Source organism: Lithobates pipiens, unplaced genomic scaffold (genome assembly GCF_037356315.1).
Source record: "Lithobates pipiens isolate NorthernLeopardFrog02 unplaced genomic scaffold, aLitPip1_a1.2 Scaffold_19, whole genome shotgun sequence".
In the NCBI taxonomy this organism is placed as follows: Eukaryota; Metazoa; Chordata; class Amphibia; order Anura; family Ranidae; genus Lithobates; species Lithobates pipiens.
Genome location: NW_027507764.1, coordinates 69,444,424 through 69,462,631, shown reverse-complemented (window position 1 = coordinate 69,462,631; position 18,208 = coordinate 69,444,424). Strand labels below are relative to the sequence as shown.

Here is an 18,208-nt window from a genome sequence, read left to right as displayed (position 1 = left end):
CACTTTAAAGTAGTCCAGTCATTTAGCAGTAGGTATATCAGAAGGAGAAAGATTTATGGCACACACATCTTATTTATTTTAAACATGATCATGTGGTCTGGACATTTAAAATGTAAAACTAACAAGAAATGGCTGTCACTTGCTACCAACCGGTCTCTTAAAACCAATTTGTTATATCTCATTAATAAGTGTAAAAAAAAAAAAACACAACGTTGACATTTTTATAAATTCAGAGCTGTCCGGGTCTTGTGCACACTTCCTGTGTTATCTTATAGGAGGTTATTTACAAAAGCCGGAGAGTGTAAAATGTGGTGCAGCTCTACACAGAAACCAATCAGCTTCCAGGTTTTATTGCCAAATCTTAAAGTGGTTGTAAAGGCAGAAGGTTTTTTATCTTCATGCACCATTGGCTCCCACTGCTGTCAATCAAAATCAGTGAGCCAATGAGCAGAGAGAGGGGTGGGGCTGGTCTGCGTCTCCGTGTCTGAATGCACACACGGATCTGCGGTTTGGCTCGGGTGCCCTATAGCAGGCTGCTTGCTGTGGGGGCACTTAACAGGAGTGAAGAGCACCAGGGATGACCCGAGAAGATGAGAATAAAGGCTGCTCTGTGCAAAATCACTGCACAGAGCAGGTAGGTATGACTTTTTTTTAATCAAAAATAACAAAACAAGAGAGACTTTACAATCACTTTAATTAAACAATCTGAAATTAGAAGCTGATTGGTTACTATGCACAGCTGCACCAGAATCTGAGGGCACCTGATTAGTAAACATACCCTCACAAGTCAATATTTGCCTAGGCTTTGAAGAGAAGGATATGGTATGTGCTATGAATTGACCAAGAAAATTGGGCAGGGCTGACACTACACAGTCACCATATACAGTGCCTTGCAAAAGTATTCACCCCCTTGGCTTTTTACTTATTTTGTTACATTACAGCCTGGAATTAACATGGATTGTTTGAGGAAATGCATCATTTCATTTACAGAACATGCCCACAACTTTGAAGATTTTTTTTATTGTGAAGCAAACAACAAATGGGACAAAATAGCAGAAAAAAAGTCAATGTGCATAACTATTCACCCCCCCAAAGTCACTTTGTAGAGCCACCTTTTGCAGCTATCACAGCTCTTAGTCTCTTTGGATAAGTCTCTATGAGCTTGCCACATCTTACCACTGGGATTTTTGCCCATTCCTCCTTGCAAAACTGCTTTAGTTCCTTCAAGATGGATGGTTTGCACTTGTGAACAGCTATCTTTAAAGGGATTGTAAAGTTAATTTAAAAAAAATAAAAATAAAATAACAAACATGTTATACTTACCTCCACTGTGCACCTTGTTTTGCACAGAGTGGCCCCGAACCTGCTCTTCTGGGGTCCCTCGGCGGCTGTCTTGCAGGTACTTCTCACGTTCATGCGAGCTCCCTCGCATGGTGAGAAGCATCTGTGGGCATGCTCCCGTGATACAGCCAGCAGCTATAGCCACTCGCTGTATAACGCGCCGCCCCACCCCCGGCGCTCCGCGTCAGTGGATGTGATTGACAGCAGCGCGAGCCAATGGCTGCGCTGCTTTCCATGCATCCAGTCCAGCCAATCAGCGGCCAGGCTGAGCGGTGAAGAACGGCGGGGCGAGCGCGGGATTTTCGAGGGATGCGGTAAGTAAAATGGGGGGACTGGTGGCGCAGGCACGGTCAGATGTTTTTTCACCTTAATGCATAAATGCATTAAGGTGAAAAAACATTTACCTTTACAACCCCTTTAAGTCTGACCACAGATTTTCTATTGGATTGAGGTTTGGGCTTTGACTAGGCCATGCCAACACAATCACATGTTTCCCCTTAAACCCCTCAAGTGTTGCTTTAGCAGTGTGTTTGGGGTCATTGTCCTGCTGGAAGGTGAACCTCCGTCCTAGCCTCAAATCACACACAGAGTGGTACAGGTTTTGCTCAAGAATTTCCCTGTATTTAGCACCATCCATCTTACCCTCAACTCTGACCAGTTTCCCAGTCCAGACTGCTGAAAAACATCCCCACAGCATGACGCTACCACCACCATGTTTCACTGAGGGGATGGTGTTCTTTGGGTGATGTGATGTGTTGGGTTTGCTCCAGACATGGCGTATTCTTGATGGCCAAAAAGTAAAATTTTAGCCTCATCAGATAAGAGCACCTTCCCCCATATATTTTGGGAGTTTTCCACATGCCCTTTCACGAACTCAAAACGTGGCATTTTGTTTTTTGCTGAAAGTAATGCCTTTCTTCTGGCCACTCTCCCATAAAGCCCACCTCTATGGAGCGTACGGCTTATTGTCCTCCTATGTACAGATACTTCATTCAGTCTCTGCTGTGGAACTCTGCAGCTCCTCCAGGGTTGCCTTAGATCTCTGTGCTGCCTCTCTGATTAATGTCCTCTCCTTGCCCGGTCCGTGAGTTTTGGTGTGCGGCCGTCTCTTGGCAGGTTTGCGGTTGTGCCATGTTCTTTCCGTTTGGTTATGATAGATTTGATGGTGCTGCTAGGGATCATCAAAGATTTGGATATTTTTTTTTTTTTATAACCTAACCCTGACTTGTACTTCTCAACAATATTGTCTCTTGTTTGGAAAGTTCCTTGGTCTTCATGGCAGTGTTTGGTTAGTGGTGCCTCTTGCTTAGGTGTTGCAGCCTCTGGGGCCTTTCAAAAAGGTGTGTATATGTAATGACAGATCATGTGACACTTAGATTGCACACAGGTGGACATCATTTCACTAATTATGTGACTTCTGAAGGTAATTGGTTGCACCAGAGCTTTTTATGGGCTTCATAACAAAGGGGGTGAATAAATACGCACATGCCAATTATCAGTTTTTTTTATTTCTGAAAAATAGCTTTATGTATATATGTTTTCTAATTTTACTTTACCAACTTAGACTATTGTGTTCTGATCCATCGCATATAATTCAGATTTAAAAAAAAGAAAACATTGAACTAAAGGGTGTAATGTAACAAAATAAGTAAAAAAAGGGGTGGGGGGGGGGCGTTAAATACTTTTGCAAGGCACTGTATGTTGTGAGTGGAAAGCCCACAACAGGACTGGCAGATCAATGGGTATTTTCTGTGCTTGCAGAAGACATGTACATACACTAAAATACTACAGAGGTGTACTGCATGTATTTAGCATTGGTTTACGAAAATATCGAAAAAATATTTGTTAGAGTTATAAAGATCCCAGGGAAGCACTGGAATGAATGTCCAAAGACTTGCTGTTTTATTCTGGGGCAGAAGGGAAAGGAGGCACATCACCCTCCTGCATCGGGCCCGTTAGCCATAGATACCATTGTGTGGGTAAAGATTTACTATTTTAAAACCAACATGGCAGCTCCCATAACTGATAATAAGCAGCAAAGAAAAATGCCTAGACCATTCAACTGAAAATTTCAACTGGCATGTGGCATAGCAAAAATTTAAAGATAGCTTCTCCTGGGTGGTCTTCGGGAGAGCTGGACGGCTAAACTGGCATTTAACACTGCCAGCACACAGTGTTATAAAAACATGAACAGAATGTTATTCTGGGAGCACAAAATATTTGTTTCATGGTTTACAAAGTAATTTTCCTTTGCTTACACCATTATGCCTACAGAAGAATGGCACAGCCCCTTTAAGCACTGGGGGGAGAGGAGGCATACACAGTATGTTCTCTGATTCCAGCTCACTCTGAATAAGGCTGGCAAAGAAAACCATTCTGTGTATGGTAGTGTGGCTCACGCATACCAAGTTTCTCTCTTGTTTGAAGTGTGTTTAGAATCCTAGTCACAGACCAACCTGATTTCCACTCTTCAGTACACAAAATTTCTACACTAAGCCAAGGTCTGCTGTTTATTTGTCAAACTAATCTATAAAACAAAACCATAAGAGGGAGGGGGAGGGGGGGGGGGTGGGACACTGTACTTTATTAGTAGACAATCCCAGAAGCTTCCATATATCTGTCCAGTGACTTAAACAGGCTATTTGTTCATTTCTGTTTTCTATATAACCTTCTATCCTGCCCGTCCCAGTGTCCTGTTAAAAAGTTTTGGGTTTCCAGGGGGGAAAGGAAGGACCAGCAATGATGTGGTCACTGTGATTGGTTGTCACAGTGGTCACAAGATCGAGAGCTGGTCCCACCAGTTAGTGGGGACTGCGAGCTGTCTTTGACAGCTCGTTCTCTGTTGGGAGTATGCTCTCGGCACTGAAACATCAGCTGCCCAATGAAGCATGTGTGTGGGCATTAAAGCCAACCCTTTTGCTGCTGCCTATATAGGTTATATAGGTGGTAACAGATTAATTCGATTTCCACAATTACAGTGATTGACACGTCTAAGTCTTGTCTATGTGCAAGCACCACAAGCAGCCTTGCTAGTATGCTTAGTAGCTAGAAAACCCCTTCTGAGTGACCTTGTAATAGAGGTTTCACTTTAGGGTCCTAGTACCACAGCCATTGTTTATTAAAGGATAAGTTCAGCTTTTAAAAAAAATGCACATTTTTTGCAGGTAAAAAACAAACGTGCATTTACAATTTTTGTTTTGTTTATAGCAGCTTGGTGCCATGCAGATCAACTACAGACTGTCGGTGTGAAACTGCCTGTAGTGTCAGACAGCTTACACTGACAGGAAGAATCCAACTACAAGAGCACTCAACAGCACTGCAGTAGCTCATTGAGAACTACAAATGGACATCCCCAAAGGATGTCAGTACTTGTAGTTGATTCATTCACAGAACTCTGAATGAATGATGCACAGCCGCACGCTTTAAAAAAAAAGAAAAGCAACAGCTGATATGGATACGGGGATCAGCTAGCAGCTGCAGCAGTGGGAACATGTTACACCCTCCACCCTAAAAACGGGTGGAACATGTAACGTGTTCCAAAAGGTGAACTCATCCTTTAAAAGGAGGTTGTAAACCTCCGGGGGAAAAAAAAAAACCTGCAAGACAAAAAGGCATAATGAGCTAGTATGCATCGCATACTAGCTCATTATGAAATACTTACCTTAGAAGGATGCCCTGCAGTGCCGCCCGCACTCCGCTCCCATGGCTGACATCTTTCACTGAGTTACTTTCGTGTTCGCGTGCTCCGGTGCTGCAATTGGCCGAAGCCGCAAGGACGTCGCTTGTGCGCGGGAGGCGCCGGTCATGGCACGGGCCCTGAAAAATCGGCACCAGCGGGCAGTTCCTTCAGTGCGCATGTGCTGATGATGACGGCACCAGCGCATATAGTGAATATTTCCTTAACTGTGCAAGTTTAGCAGATATTTACAGTAGCTACAGGTAAGTCTTATTATAGGCTTAACTGTAGGTACAAGTGGTGTAACAGAGTTCACAACCACTTTAACCTTTAAAAGACACAGCCACTTTGCAAATGTTTTGAAATGGACTTTGAGCCCACACAACTTCCCTTTAAAAGCTTAAATTAGTCATGGTGTAAAGAATAAATTCAGTTCTATACCAGTCTCATACCTGCATGTAGACACGGGTTTTGGTAAAACGACCCCTGCTGTGTACACAGCTTGGAATATTCCTTCTAGATTGACTCTCCTGGTGATCTCTCGGATGAGAACGGGAGCAACGCGTTTCGATCGCAGCTTCTTATGGACACAAAGAAAATTAACCTCTACCATCTTCTTTAAACTGGGACAAGCAAACAGAACAAAACAATATATTAGAAAGATCTCAGTGTAAACATTAGTGATTTAGAGAGGCCCATCTTTTGTCTGCAAAGTGATCCATACTTAAATATTAACACAAAGCTATGTCACTAGTCTTGCTGGGATGCAAGGATAAGGCCTCTTTAACACTTGTGTGACTTGTCCTGCCATTTGGGACTGCAAAGTCGCATGACAAGTCATACCCCATGATTTCCAATGAGTACCATTCATATCTGTGATCAAGTCGCACCGACTTTAAAGTAGTCTCTGCACTACTTTGGTCCGATTTCGATGCAAGTTGAGGTCCATGGACCTCAGGTTTAGACAGACATTCCCTGAAATCGCGGCCAAGTCGCAGCAGTACTACTTCTTAAGAAAACACTGCTGTACCCTCCCCTTCAGTGCTGCTCACATAACACAAATTATAAGCATTCAGTTCCACAATCTGTGGTCAAGGGGGAGAATCAGCCAATCCAAACACTTATGCCTCCTTCAGCAAAGATCATGTGACCAAGTGCCTAGGTTTTGTGGTTTGTAAACTGCAAAGGGAAACTGAAGCAGATAAGGCCAAAAGTGTGTGGCCTCCTGACCGTTACACCTATGTGAGCTTGGTGGACTTCCCATTTCAAAACTAGGCAAGCACAACCAAGCACATACCCACTCCATCCCCATCGACATACATTAGAATACAAAAACATTTTAAACAAAAAGTTATTACAATACTGCACAAGAGCCCTGCACAAAGTCTTTACCTCAACCCCACTGAACTATGGGATGAATCAGAATGCCAAGTCAGGTCTTCTCATCCAACATCAGTACCTGATCTCACAAACAGTCTTTAGCTGAATGGATACAAACTCCAGCAGACACGCCCCATAATCCTGTGGAAAGCCTTGCCAGATTAAAAGTTATAGCCTGAAAAGGGGGATCCAACTTCATATTAAAGAGGAAGTAAGCCCGAATGGGTTTTACTTCTTTTTTGTTTCCTGCAAAGTAAAAGCATAATTTGCTAGTATGCATCGCATACTAGCACATTATGTGACACTTACCTGTAAACTAAGTCCACGTTGCCCCCCCGCTGGAGGCCGCATGCATGCTCGCTCCTCTTCCTACCGGAGCTGCGGACTCCGGCTCTGTGACTGGCTGGAGTTTCGGGACATCACTCCCACGCACATCCGCCAGTCATAGCATTAGCATAGCTAAGCATCGGCACAGTACAAAGTAAATGTCCCTTAAACGGTGCACGTTTAGGAGATATTTACTGTACCAATAGGTAAGCCTTATTATAGGCATACCTATAGGTACTACTTGAAAATGGGGGTTTAGAACCTCTTTAAGGCACACAGGTTTATAATGGGGAGTTCAACAAGCTCATATGAGTGTGTTGGTCAAATGTCCACAGCTTTTAGCCATACGGTATAAGTATTTCAACTGTTATAACCCCTTTTTAATTATCCATTCCAGCAAGGCTGCGAACATATGCAGACTTTGATAACTCAAACAGTCCCTGAATAAACAGATAAACATTGATGTGTAATCGCCCAGTGTGCTCTGTACCAGGACTGAATATATATGATATGAGTCTTGTACACACTAGTAGTATATTTTCATTTAACCCAGCAGGGCTGAGCGAAAAAACAAACTGACAGCTCAGGTCGGAAGTACAGCGATCTCCCCTGCTGTGCTATTGTGTTCTGACATGTGGACGTGCCCTCCTACCCCCCCCCGGCCACAACAATTCCGGTCAGCGCACTCAGTCATTGGATAATACCACTTATCGGGAGCCGACGATCGGCAGACCTTTTTTGGTCATGACCCTTCAACAGAAGGTGGATTCTGTCGGACACATGGGCCGAATGTCAACATTAAGCCTGTGTGTACTAGGCTTTAGGGTTCCCTTTTATGTTAACCCCTTCACGCCCACCGTACGCAAATATGCAGCCCCACTGGACTGGGCTTTTTTTTCTGTGGGGCCGGATATATGCATATCTCTCTTTGTGAGGGAAGCATGGCGCGCTCCCAGCACAGAGATCGGCATCTCACGGAGAGCCCCGGGTCCCGTACTATCTCCAAATTCTGGGTCATCTGATTGCTGTGATAGCCTCTGATTGGCTATCACAGTGATCAGTCACTGTGAAGATCGCTTGTTTTTTTTTTTTTTTCCTCTGAGAAGGGGTGCATCGTATCTATACCTCTCCTTGCAGAAAAAAAATTGTGTGTAAAAAAATAAAATAAAAATTACAAAATACCTAGATCAAGGTATGATCTAGGTCAGTGCCAGGGTAAGTGTCTGGGTCAGGGTCAGTATTTTATTTATTTTTACAGGATTTTCTTTCAGTATCATTGTGTTTTAGGTAGGATAAAAAAAAAAAAAAAGAGAAGCAAAAAATGGGCACTATTGTTTTTGGGCTGTACTACGGATACATCCAACAACAACATACACATGTGGCATTGCAGCAATACTCAGGAGCAGGAGAATTTAATCTTGGGTTGTTCTTTGATGGAAGGTTATGGTAGTAGCAAGAAATATACAGCTAAAATTAAAAAAAAAATAATAATAATAAAAAATGTATTTATTTATTTTGGGCCAGTTTTCCATTATTAATAATAATAAAAAAAAATAAAAATCAGGAGATATCCATTACCATTTACCACCAAATGAAAGCCCAATTTGTCCTTAAAAAACAAGTTATAATTCACCTGGATTACAAAGTAGTTGTGATGATATGCATGGTTGTACAAACACATGTCAACTTTTCAAAATTGTATCCATAGGCGAGAAGGGGTTAATGAACTGTATTTGCCTCCTTCAAACACTAGATGGTGCACTTCCTATAGCAGAAAGTATAGAAGGAAAAGACCTTGTCACAGATTCTGGGGATGCATATTTCACAGAATGTCCTTCCTCTTCCTAAGGACTGCTAAGTGATTTATGCACCGATAATGATTATAGTTGTTAGATTTGTCACTGAAACTATTTTGCATATTTGGGACTTGAGTAGATCTCAAAACAAGCAACAATTTTTAAACGCACACATTTATAACATGACCGTGCAAATGTACATTGCAATTGGCTTGATAAATTCACATTTTGTAAAATGTTACCCCCATATTCAGTGTGTAACAAGTTACAGATGCACCAGCCTCCACACCCCTTCAATCCCCATTTTGACAGCAAGTGGGCGATTCCCCCTCCCCCATCACAATCTAATAATAAAAAAACAAAAAAAACAAAAACACATGCCCACCCGCCCGCATCATTCATTCACAGTGTTCTGTTAATGCGAAAACTACAAGTACCGACAGCCTTTGCGACTGTTGGCTTGCAGTTCTCAATGAACTTCCAGGGCGCCGTTGAGCTCTCTAGGTAGTTCATTGAGCTTCTAGTCAGAGTGTAACTGCCTGCCCATATCGGAGGTACAGGCAGACAGCTACACAGACAAGTCTGCAGGACTGTGGCATTACAACCACAATCTGCTGATTGCAGGTGCAACAATTTACAGGCTTCCCAACAAAAAGTAAAAATAAATTCAGATTTTAATTTTTTTACCTGCCAAAAAAATGTGCATTTATTTTTATTTTTTTTATAAAGGTGAACTTATCCTTTAATTTAGTTATATCCTCTTTTACACCAGATTTTAAGACCTGTGACATATATGGCAAGATGGGACTTGGTAATGACCAGACTGTTACTAGATTTAATATACTATATAGTGGAAAGAAGGTTTAGAAGTGTAAATTTACCTTCAAACCTCAAGCAAGCCGGGACAGAAAAAGGATGACTCTGGGCACTTTTAATTGATAACATTTAAATAGTTTCACTTACCTGTCATAAATATGGATAGTGGCGGGAACGGCGCTTATAAAGCCCACTAATTTTTTGTTGGAAGACACTCTGACTCCGCAGTGCCACTGAGATAACCACCCAGGAGGACGAAGTGCCCTTTAAAAGACAACATTTTTTTAGAATAAAAATGATGAACAGATCATTGTATGTGATGAAAATTAAAAGTACAATCCAAATAAAACGAAACGTTAAAAGTAGAAGAAAAGACTGGAGTCTAATTAATCTTCAAAATGTTCCCTCACCCCACATATGCGTACTTAACTATTTTTAATCTGCTCCAGTCTGGTTATGGGATCTTGTAGCTGCGGCTCAGAAAGTACTCAACAATTGGAAATTTTGGGCGTCATTTAAAGCCCATCTTTTGCCAGCACTTCGTCCTCTCCCCTTACGCAGCAGCTTGACACAGGGGAACTAGGGCTGCAGGATCACATGACCAGACTGGATTAAAAAGAGGTAAGTAGCTCCTACATAGTAAGCTCTAATGAGCAGGGCCCTCTGATTCCCCCTGTCTTGTATTGTAATGTCTACCCCAATGTTGTAAAGTGCTGCGTAAACTGTCAGCGCTATATAAATCCTGTATAATAATAATAGATCTTTTTATACGGGTTAGGCAGCATAGGTTGTGGGGGGGTGGTAACATTTTTAAAGAGCCATTTGTAGAAAAATTAAAAGTCATCAGCCACAAATACTGTAGCTGCTGACTTTTAATAAAAAGGTACTTACCAGCCCAGGAATCTATGTTGTCATCACCGGGCCGGTTCTTTTCCAGTCTTCAGACCCCCCGGCACTGCCAATTTGAGTGTGGGAAGCCATCTGCGACTTCCTGCTGGATCACAATCAGATCCTATATGCGCATGCGTGAGATGAGCTGCACATTCTCACTGGTGCCGCAGCCTCCTGGGACCCGTAATGTGTCCTAGTAGGTTGCAGGCGGCGGAGCTGAACTTCCACCTGGCCTGCCTAGTGGGAGTGGATACCTGTCATAACTAGGTACCCGCTCTCTTAAAAAAAAAAAAAAATAATAATATGTATACAATAATGGCAGAGGAGTGGAACCTCTGATTCTATGTGCAGTTCAGCTTAAAGAATATTTAGACTTTGGCTTTTCTTCCACTTTAAGTTTCGAAATGCATACAGAGATCGCAACTACTCCTGTCTCATCTGGTTATCTGGGAACCCCTTTTGATCATCTTTTTAGTAAACTAGAACAAAAATTCATACACACTTCAAGATCATTGCATTCCTGGTATACAGAAAGTCTGAAGTATTGGCTGAAATTGTTATTTTTTAACAGAAGTAATCAAGCAAAGCTCATATTAGCATTGAACATTACTAGCCAAAACCTCGTCATACATTTGATGATAAAGACGAAACAGTGACATTATTGTGAAATAATTCAAACTCAAAAATCACCACAAAGACCCTAAAGTCAGATTTCAGAGCTGTGTATTTACATTAGAGGGCTGCACTAATGGAAGGAGTGCCAGACCAAAGAATGAGAGAGTCCAAATTCATTCGTTTATACTAAAAAAAAATAGCCAACGCATTTTGGGGATGAGAAAAACCTCCCCTTCATCAGGGCTTCAGTTAACCCCTCCTCTCACAGACTCCTGGCCCTTTAAGTGCTTCTAAATGCCAGGAGGAGGGCATTAGGTCATGTGACCTCTGTGGTTGGCTGTCACAGCGAACACGTATCTGGAAAGCTCCCAATCACAAGTCTGCATCTGGAGCTTTCCGGGTCCCCGCTGGTATCTGTGCTGGGAGCGAGCAGGGCGTCTGCTCTCAGCACAGAAATGTTTACAATTGGGACACATATACCGTATATACTCGAGTATAAGCCGAGATTTTCAGCCTCTTTTTTGAGGCTGAAAGTGCCCCCCTCGGCTTATACTCGAGTCATCGCTGTCTGCCCGCTTGATCAGCGTGTCGAGCAGACAGACAGCGGCCATTCTATAGTTCAAAAGCCGCGCCTCCGGCTCCGCCTTCGCCTGTGATAGGCGGAACACTGAATTTCCCAGCAGCCTGTGTTCCGCCTATCACGGACATCGTATCATCCTCGTACTACGGACGAGGATGATACGATGTACGTGATAGGCGGAACACAGGCTGCTGGGAAATTCAGTGTTCCGCCTATCACAGGCGAAGGCGGCGGCGCAGCTTTTGAATTTTACAATGGCCGCCGAGGCGCCGACGAAGAGGGCACGGGACGGAGGCAAGGCAAGGCACGGCACGGGACGGGACGGGACGGGACGGAGGCAAGGCACGGCGGCGAGGCACGGAGGCAAGGAGGCTCGGCACGGGACGGAGGCTCGGGACACAGGTAGGCTGGACACACACACACACACACACACACACACACACACACACACACACGGATGGATACACACACACACAGGGATGGATGGATGGATGGAGACACACACACACAGGGATGGATGGATGGATGGATGGAGACACACACACACAGGGATGGATGGATGGATGGAGACACACACACACAGGGATGGATGGATGGATGGAGACACACACACACAGGGATGGATGGATGGATGGATGGAGACACACACACACAGGGATGGATGGATGGATGGATGGATGGATGGAGACACACACACACAGGGATGGATGGATGGATGGACACACACACACACACAGGGATGGATGGACGGACACACAGGGATGGACGGACACACAGGGATGGACGGACACACAGGGATGGACGGACACACAGGGATGGACGGACACACAGGGATGGACGGACACACAGGGATGGACGGACACACACACAGGGATGGACAGGCATGTCTTACCCTCGGCTTATACACGAGTCAATAAGTTTGCCAGTTTTTTTGGGGGTAAATTGGGGGCCTCGGCTTATATTCGGGTCGGCCTATACTCGAGTATATACGGTATGCAGCCTCTTGGCATTAAAGCCCATCTGCCGAGAGGCCACATATATGCATACAGCAGGGAGGAAGAGGTTAAAATAAAAATATATAAATTGACTCAAAAAAGAGCTTTCCAGTGTAAATCTATGTAGGGCAGCTAATTGCCGGATTAGAAGAGTAACTGGTCAGCAGTATTTGTGTAAGCAATTACGTATCTTGAATTAACTTTGAAGATGAATTTCTCCACATTGCTTAGCAGTTACATAATATAGGTAAATGAGGGCTTGTTTTGAAGTGGAATCTTTGTAAAAATATACATTTGCAGTGCCTACCATACCCAACCAACACACACTGCAAGGGTTACCTGCTCATGTCTAGGGGTAGAATAATCTTTAATACCCATTGATCACTTTAGCAGGCTTTCACCATGATGTGTGACCAGTCCCAAAAAGCCTCTTTTCTTTGGCGCTCTGACATCATCATGTTCCATACAGAACCAACAGTCCTGCATTGTATGTGAAAACTGTGAGGGCACCCCACAACCTGGAGCGTAAGAGAAGAGGAGAGTGCAGGAAGCCTGCCAGAGTGAGGAATAAGGCAAGTATTACAGATTATTCTTCTACCTCAAGACTTAACAAAAACAGGGAGGGGGCACTTTAACGGTATTTTTTTTTTTTTTTTTTTTTTTAAGTTCAGCTTTAAAGGGCTTCTTCAGAATATGTAAGTATTTTAGTGTGCATGGTTTGAGCACATGTTCATTTTAAAGTGGAACAACTTAATGTGGAAGTCCAGCCTAAAGCTAAAATCTCTACATCTCTAGACATCCACAATCTAACACTAACCTATCTAGCCCTGTAAAGAAGAAATCAGAATACATACCCTTTTTGAAGCAGTTTTGGTCTGGTCTCCAGCGATGGAAGCTCTGCAGACACAGTCAACAACGGCTGTGAAATGAATGGGAAGTGACGTCACCCATAGAGTTACTATGGTGCTTCCATTGTCGGTTGCCTCCCATATACCCACCTCCACAGCAAAGCCGCCACTCACAGCTCAGCGTGGGAAGGGAAAAGCTTCAGAATAGGTATGTATACAGATTTCTTCCTTACAGGGATAGATAGGTTAGTGTTAGATAGTGGATGTCTATAGATGTAGAGATTTTAATGTTAAGCCCCATACACACTATCAGATTTTCTGCCGATTTTTGTCTTCAGATTTACCAAAACCATATAATATGAGGTCAAACCTTAGGAGTTTCAATTTGTATGCAATCAGGCAGGCCCTTGCACTACATGGTTTTGGTAAATCTGAAGACAAAAATCAGCAGAAAATCTGATAGTGTGTATGGGGCTTAACACACAAATCGCTATATCTATAGACATCCACTATCTAACACTAACCTATCTATCCCTGTAAAACCTTTTCTGAAGATGGTCCGACCCGATCCCACGCTGAGCTATCATTAGTGGATTGGCTGTGGAGGCAGGTGCAGAGAAGACAACGGAAGCCCCACAGTAACTCTATGGGTGACGTCACTTCCCATTCATTTCACAGCCGTTGTCGGCTGTCTCCTCTGCAGAGCTTCCACCGCTGGACACCGAACCTGCTTCAAAAAAATAAAATAAAAATAGGTATACTGATTTCTTCTTTGCAGGGCTAGATAGGTTAGTGTTAGATCGTGGGTGTCTATAGATGCAATAATTTTAGTTTTAAGGTGGATTTCTACTTTAACAGTTTTTTTTTCCCCAAACAGAGTAGGCTGGGGTCTCTCTCATGTCTTGTTCCTATACACTAAACAGAAGAAATCCTAAGGGGTGATGCTTTTCATACTCACCACTGTAAAAACTCTGGTGAATAATCAAATCGGAACATGTTATCATCATCTTCCACATAATTCTCATTCAGCAACGTGTACAGTTCTTTTAGCTAATAAAGGAAAACACCAGAAGAGAAGAGAAAATAATACAAGGTAATCGGTTTAATGCTGAACTTCAAACACATATAAAAGACACTAATTGATGCAGCTCAGTACCAATTACTATGAATTCATATAAACCCAGCTCACTGTTGTATAAAAGTCCTTAATTTGAATCATCACATAAAATCAAAAGATGCCACAAGGCACAGCAAAAAAGGTATGCACTTGGCAGCGGGAAGACAAGAAATGTGGAGGACAAAGGCTTTCTCTGCCTCTATACTAAGCCAGTATGGAGCCTCAATTATGAGATTATGCCCTCACAAAAGGGGCACTGATATAGAGAAACCTGTCTCACAGGGGAGGTTTGGTGAGTCAAATCTTTTATTTACCAAAACTATGCCGATTGTAAGTTTGGTTTTGTTCGTTACTAAAGGATCGTTTCTTTTTTTTTTTTAAATAACAAACATGTCATACTTCCTTCCACTGTGCAGCTCGTTTTGCACAGGGTGGCCCCGAACATCCTCTTCTGGGGTTCCCTGGCGGATCCTCCCCGCATCAGATAACCCCCTTGGAGAAGCGTTCTCAGGAGGGGGTTACCTTGTGGGCACACTCCCGAGTCCAGCATTCGGCGTCCATAGAGGCCAAATTCAGGATTCGGCCCCGCCCCGTCATTGGATTTGACTGAGAGTAGCAGGAGCCAATGGCTGCGCTGCTATCTATCCAATCAAGAGCCAGGAACCCATGGAGAGAGGGACAGCGGGGACGTGCCGACGGAAATTCTGGGTTCAAGTAAGTAAAACGGGTTCCCTTTTGGTTTGTTTAACCACTTCAGCTCCAGAAGGTTTACCCCTCCTTCATGACCAGCCTATTTTTTGTGATACCACACTTTCTTCATAATTTTTGGACATTTTTTTTTTATGCCGTTTTTTGGTAAAAAAAAAAAAAAAAAAAAAAATCCCAATAAGCGTAAATTGATTGGTCTGCACAAAATTTACAGCGTCTACAAACTATGGTATAGATTTAGAGCCCATTCACACAGGGGCAACTCCTGATCCGACTTCAGGTCGCCCCTAGTCGCCTCAGGTCGGACAACATGTAGAAATCAATGTAAGTGAATGAGAGCTGTCTTAATGCACACTACTGAAGTCGCTCCGACTTCAAAAAAGGTTCCTGTACTACTTCTATCCGACTTGTAGGCGACCGGTACCCATTGATTTCAATGGAGGTCGCCTCCAAGTCGGATCTCTGTCTATACGGAGGCGACTTTGACAGAATTATCAGCTCTCAAGAGGGAACTCCACGGCAAATTTCTGAAAAAAATTTGGCGTGGGTTCCCCCTCCGAGAGCATACCAGGCCCTTAGGTCTGGTATGGATTCCAAGGGGAACCCCCTACGCCGAAAAAACGGCGTGGGGGTCCCCCCCAGATCCACACCAGACCCTTATCCGAGCACGCTACCCGGCCGGCCAGGAAAGGGGGTGGGGACGAGCGGGCGGCCCCCCCCCCTCCTGAGCCGTACCAGGCCGCGTGCCCTCAACATGGGGGGGTGCCTTGGGGGAGGGGGGCGTGCGGCCCCCCCACCCCAAAGCACCTTGTCCCCATGTTGATGAGGACAAGGGCCTCTTCCCGACAACCCTGGCCGTTGGTTGTCGGGGTCTGCGGGCGAGGGGCTTATCGGAATCCGGGAGCCCCCTTTAATAAGGGGGCCCCCGGATACCGGCCCCCCACCCTATGTGAATGAGTATGGGGTACAATGTACCCCTACCCATTCACCTGTGAAATAAAGTACAATAAAACACACAACACAGAGAAAAAGTATTTTATTGCACAGCCGGGGGTCTTCCGTCTTCGGGGGTCTTCTCGCCGGACTCCTCCGCTATGTGTGTGTAGCTCTTTTGCCAGCGGAGAGTCCGGCTTTCTTCCTCCCCGCCGCCGGCCTCTTCTCCCGACTTCGGGGGTCTTGTCCCCCTCTTCGGTTCTTCTGCCGGGCCACCGCGCCTGGTCCGGTGGCCCGGTCTTCTGTCGCCGTCTTCCGTTCTTCTGCCGGGCCACCGCGCCTTCTATAGCTCTTTTACAGGCGGTGGCCCGGTCTTCCGTCGCCGCCGCCGCCGCCGCCTTCCGTTCTTCTCCTTCTTCTTCTCCTGGAGATGTTGACTCGACGAGCTCTCCGGCCACAATGCCAGGGACGCGCTCCGCTGCCTCTTATATAGGGACAATGGGGCGGTGTCACATGGGTTGATGTCACATGGGTTGGTCACATGGGTTGATGTCACATGGTGACCCCGCCCCCTTACCATGTGACATCAACCCATGTGACCAACCCATGTGACATCAACCCATGTGACACCGCCCCATTGTCCCTATATAAGAAGGCAGCGGAGCGCGTCCCTGGCATTGTGGCCGGAGAGCTCGTCGAGTCAACATCTCCAGGAGAAGAAGAAGGAGAAGAACGAAGGCGGCGGCGGCGGCGACGGAAGACCGGGCCACCGCCTGTAAAAGTGCTATAAGAAGGCGCGGTGGCCCGGCAGAAGAACCGAAGGCGGCGACAGAAGAACGGAAGACGGCGACAGAAGACCGGGCCACCGGACCAGGCGCGGTGGCCCGGCAGAAGAACCGAAGAGGGGGACAAGACCCCCGAAGTCGGGAGAAGAGGCCGGCGGCGGGGAGGAAGAAAGCCGGACTCCTCCGCTGGCAAAAGAGCTACACACACATAGCGGAGGAGTCCGGCGAGAAGACCCCCGAAGACGGAAGAACCCCCGGCTGTGCAATAAAATACTTTTTCTCTGTGTTGTGTTGTTTTATTGTACTTTATTCACAGGTGAATGGGTAGGGGTACATTGTACCCCATACTCATTCACATAGGGTGGGGGGCCGGTATCCGGGGGCCCCTTATTAAAGGGGGCTCCCGGATTCCGATAAGCCCCCCGCCCGCAGACCCCGACAACCAACGGCCAGGGTTGTCGGGAAGAGGCCCTTGTCCTCATCAACATGGGGACAAGGTGCTTTGGGGTGGGGGGGCCGCACGCCCCCCTCCCCCAAAGGCACCCCCCCATGTTGAGGGCACGCGGCCTGGTACGGCTCAGGAGGGGGGGCCGCCCGCTCGTCCCCACCCCCTTTCCTAGCCGGCCGGGTAGCGTGCTCGGATAAGGGTCTGGTGTGGATCTGGGGGGGACCCCCACGCCGTTTTTTCGGCGTAGGGGGTTCCCCTTGGAATCCATACCAGACCTAAGGGCCTGGTATGCTCTCGGAGGGGGAACCCACGCCAAATTTTTTTCAGAAATTTGCCGTGGAGTTTCCCCTTGAGCTCATTCTCTGCTTGGCCGCGGCAAAAGTCGCCTGGCCTGGGGCGACTTGTAAGTCGTCCCAAGTCGCGCTTGAAGTCATCACAAGTCGTTTTGAAGTCGTCCCAAGTCGCCGCTGTCAAGTCGTGTCCAAGTAGCCTGATCAAGTCGCCTACAAGTCGTGTTGCCCCTGTGTGATGGGCTCTTACAGAATGTTTTTTTTTTTTTACTAGTACCTATTTTTTTGCAGCCTTCACTTCTCTACAGCCAAAGTGAAGAATTTTAAAGCTTGTGTGAGAGCTCATAAAAAAGGGGTGAAGAGCTTGAGTTACACTCAGTGAAGAGAGCTCTGAGCTGATTGGATGGAAAGGGACACACCCCTCCGCACACAGCACACAGAAAAAGAACTGAGGCTTCCAATATGCTGGAGCTCCCACCCCCTGTCACACACACACACACACACACACACACACACACACACCACACATTTTTTTTTTTTTTTTTCCACCATCTTACAGCGTGGGCTGGAGTTTAGCACATGTCTTTATAATAGTTTCAGATGTCAGATTCAGATGACTTACCACCTCTGCATTACTCAGATCCAGAGTGTCCCACATAAAG

The 18,208-nt window shown here is 45.4% G+C and overlaps 1 protein-coding gene across 1 annotated transcript in view; it reads right to left on the bottom strand.

The window, feature by feature from the left end:
- The window catches only part of NMT2 (N-myristoyltransferase 2), a gene marked incomplete in the record, with an annotated part of 72,895 nt that overhangs the window by 13,867 nt on the left and 40,820 nt on the right, over positions 1–18,208 (bottom strand). The window contains 4 exon segments of the mRNA XM_077490851.1: positions 5,470–5,640; positions 9,484–9,600; positions 14,224–14,315; positions 18,169–18,208. Coding sequence (XP_077346977.1) covers positions 5,470–5,640; positions 9,484–9,600; positions 14,224–14,315; positions 18,169–18,208 — 420 coding nt within the window.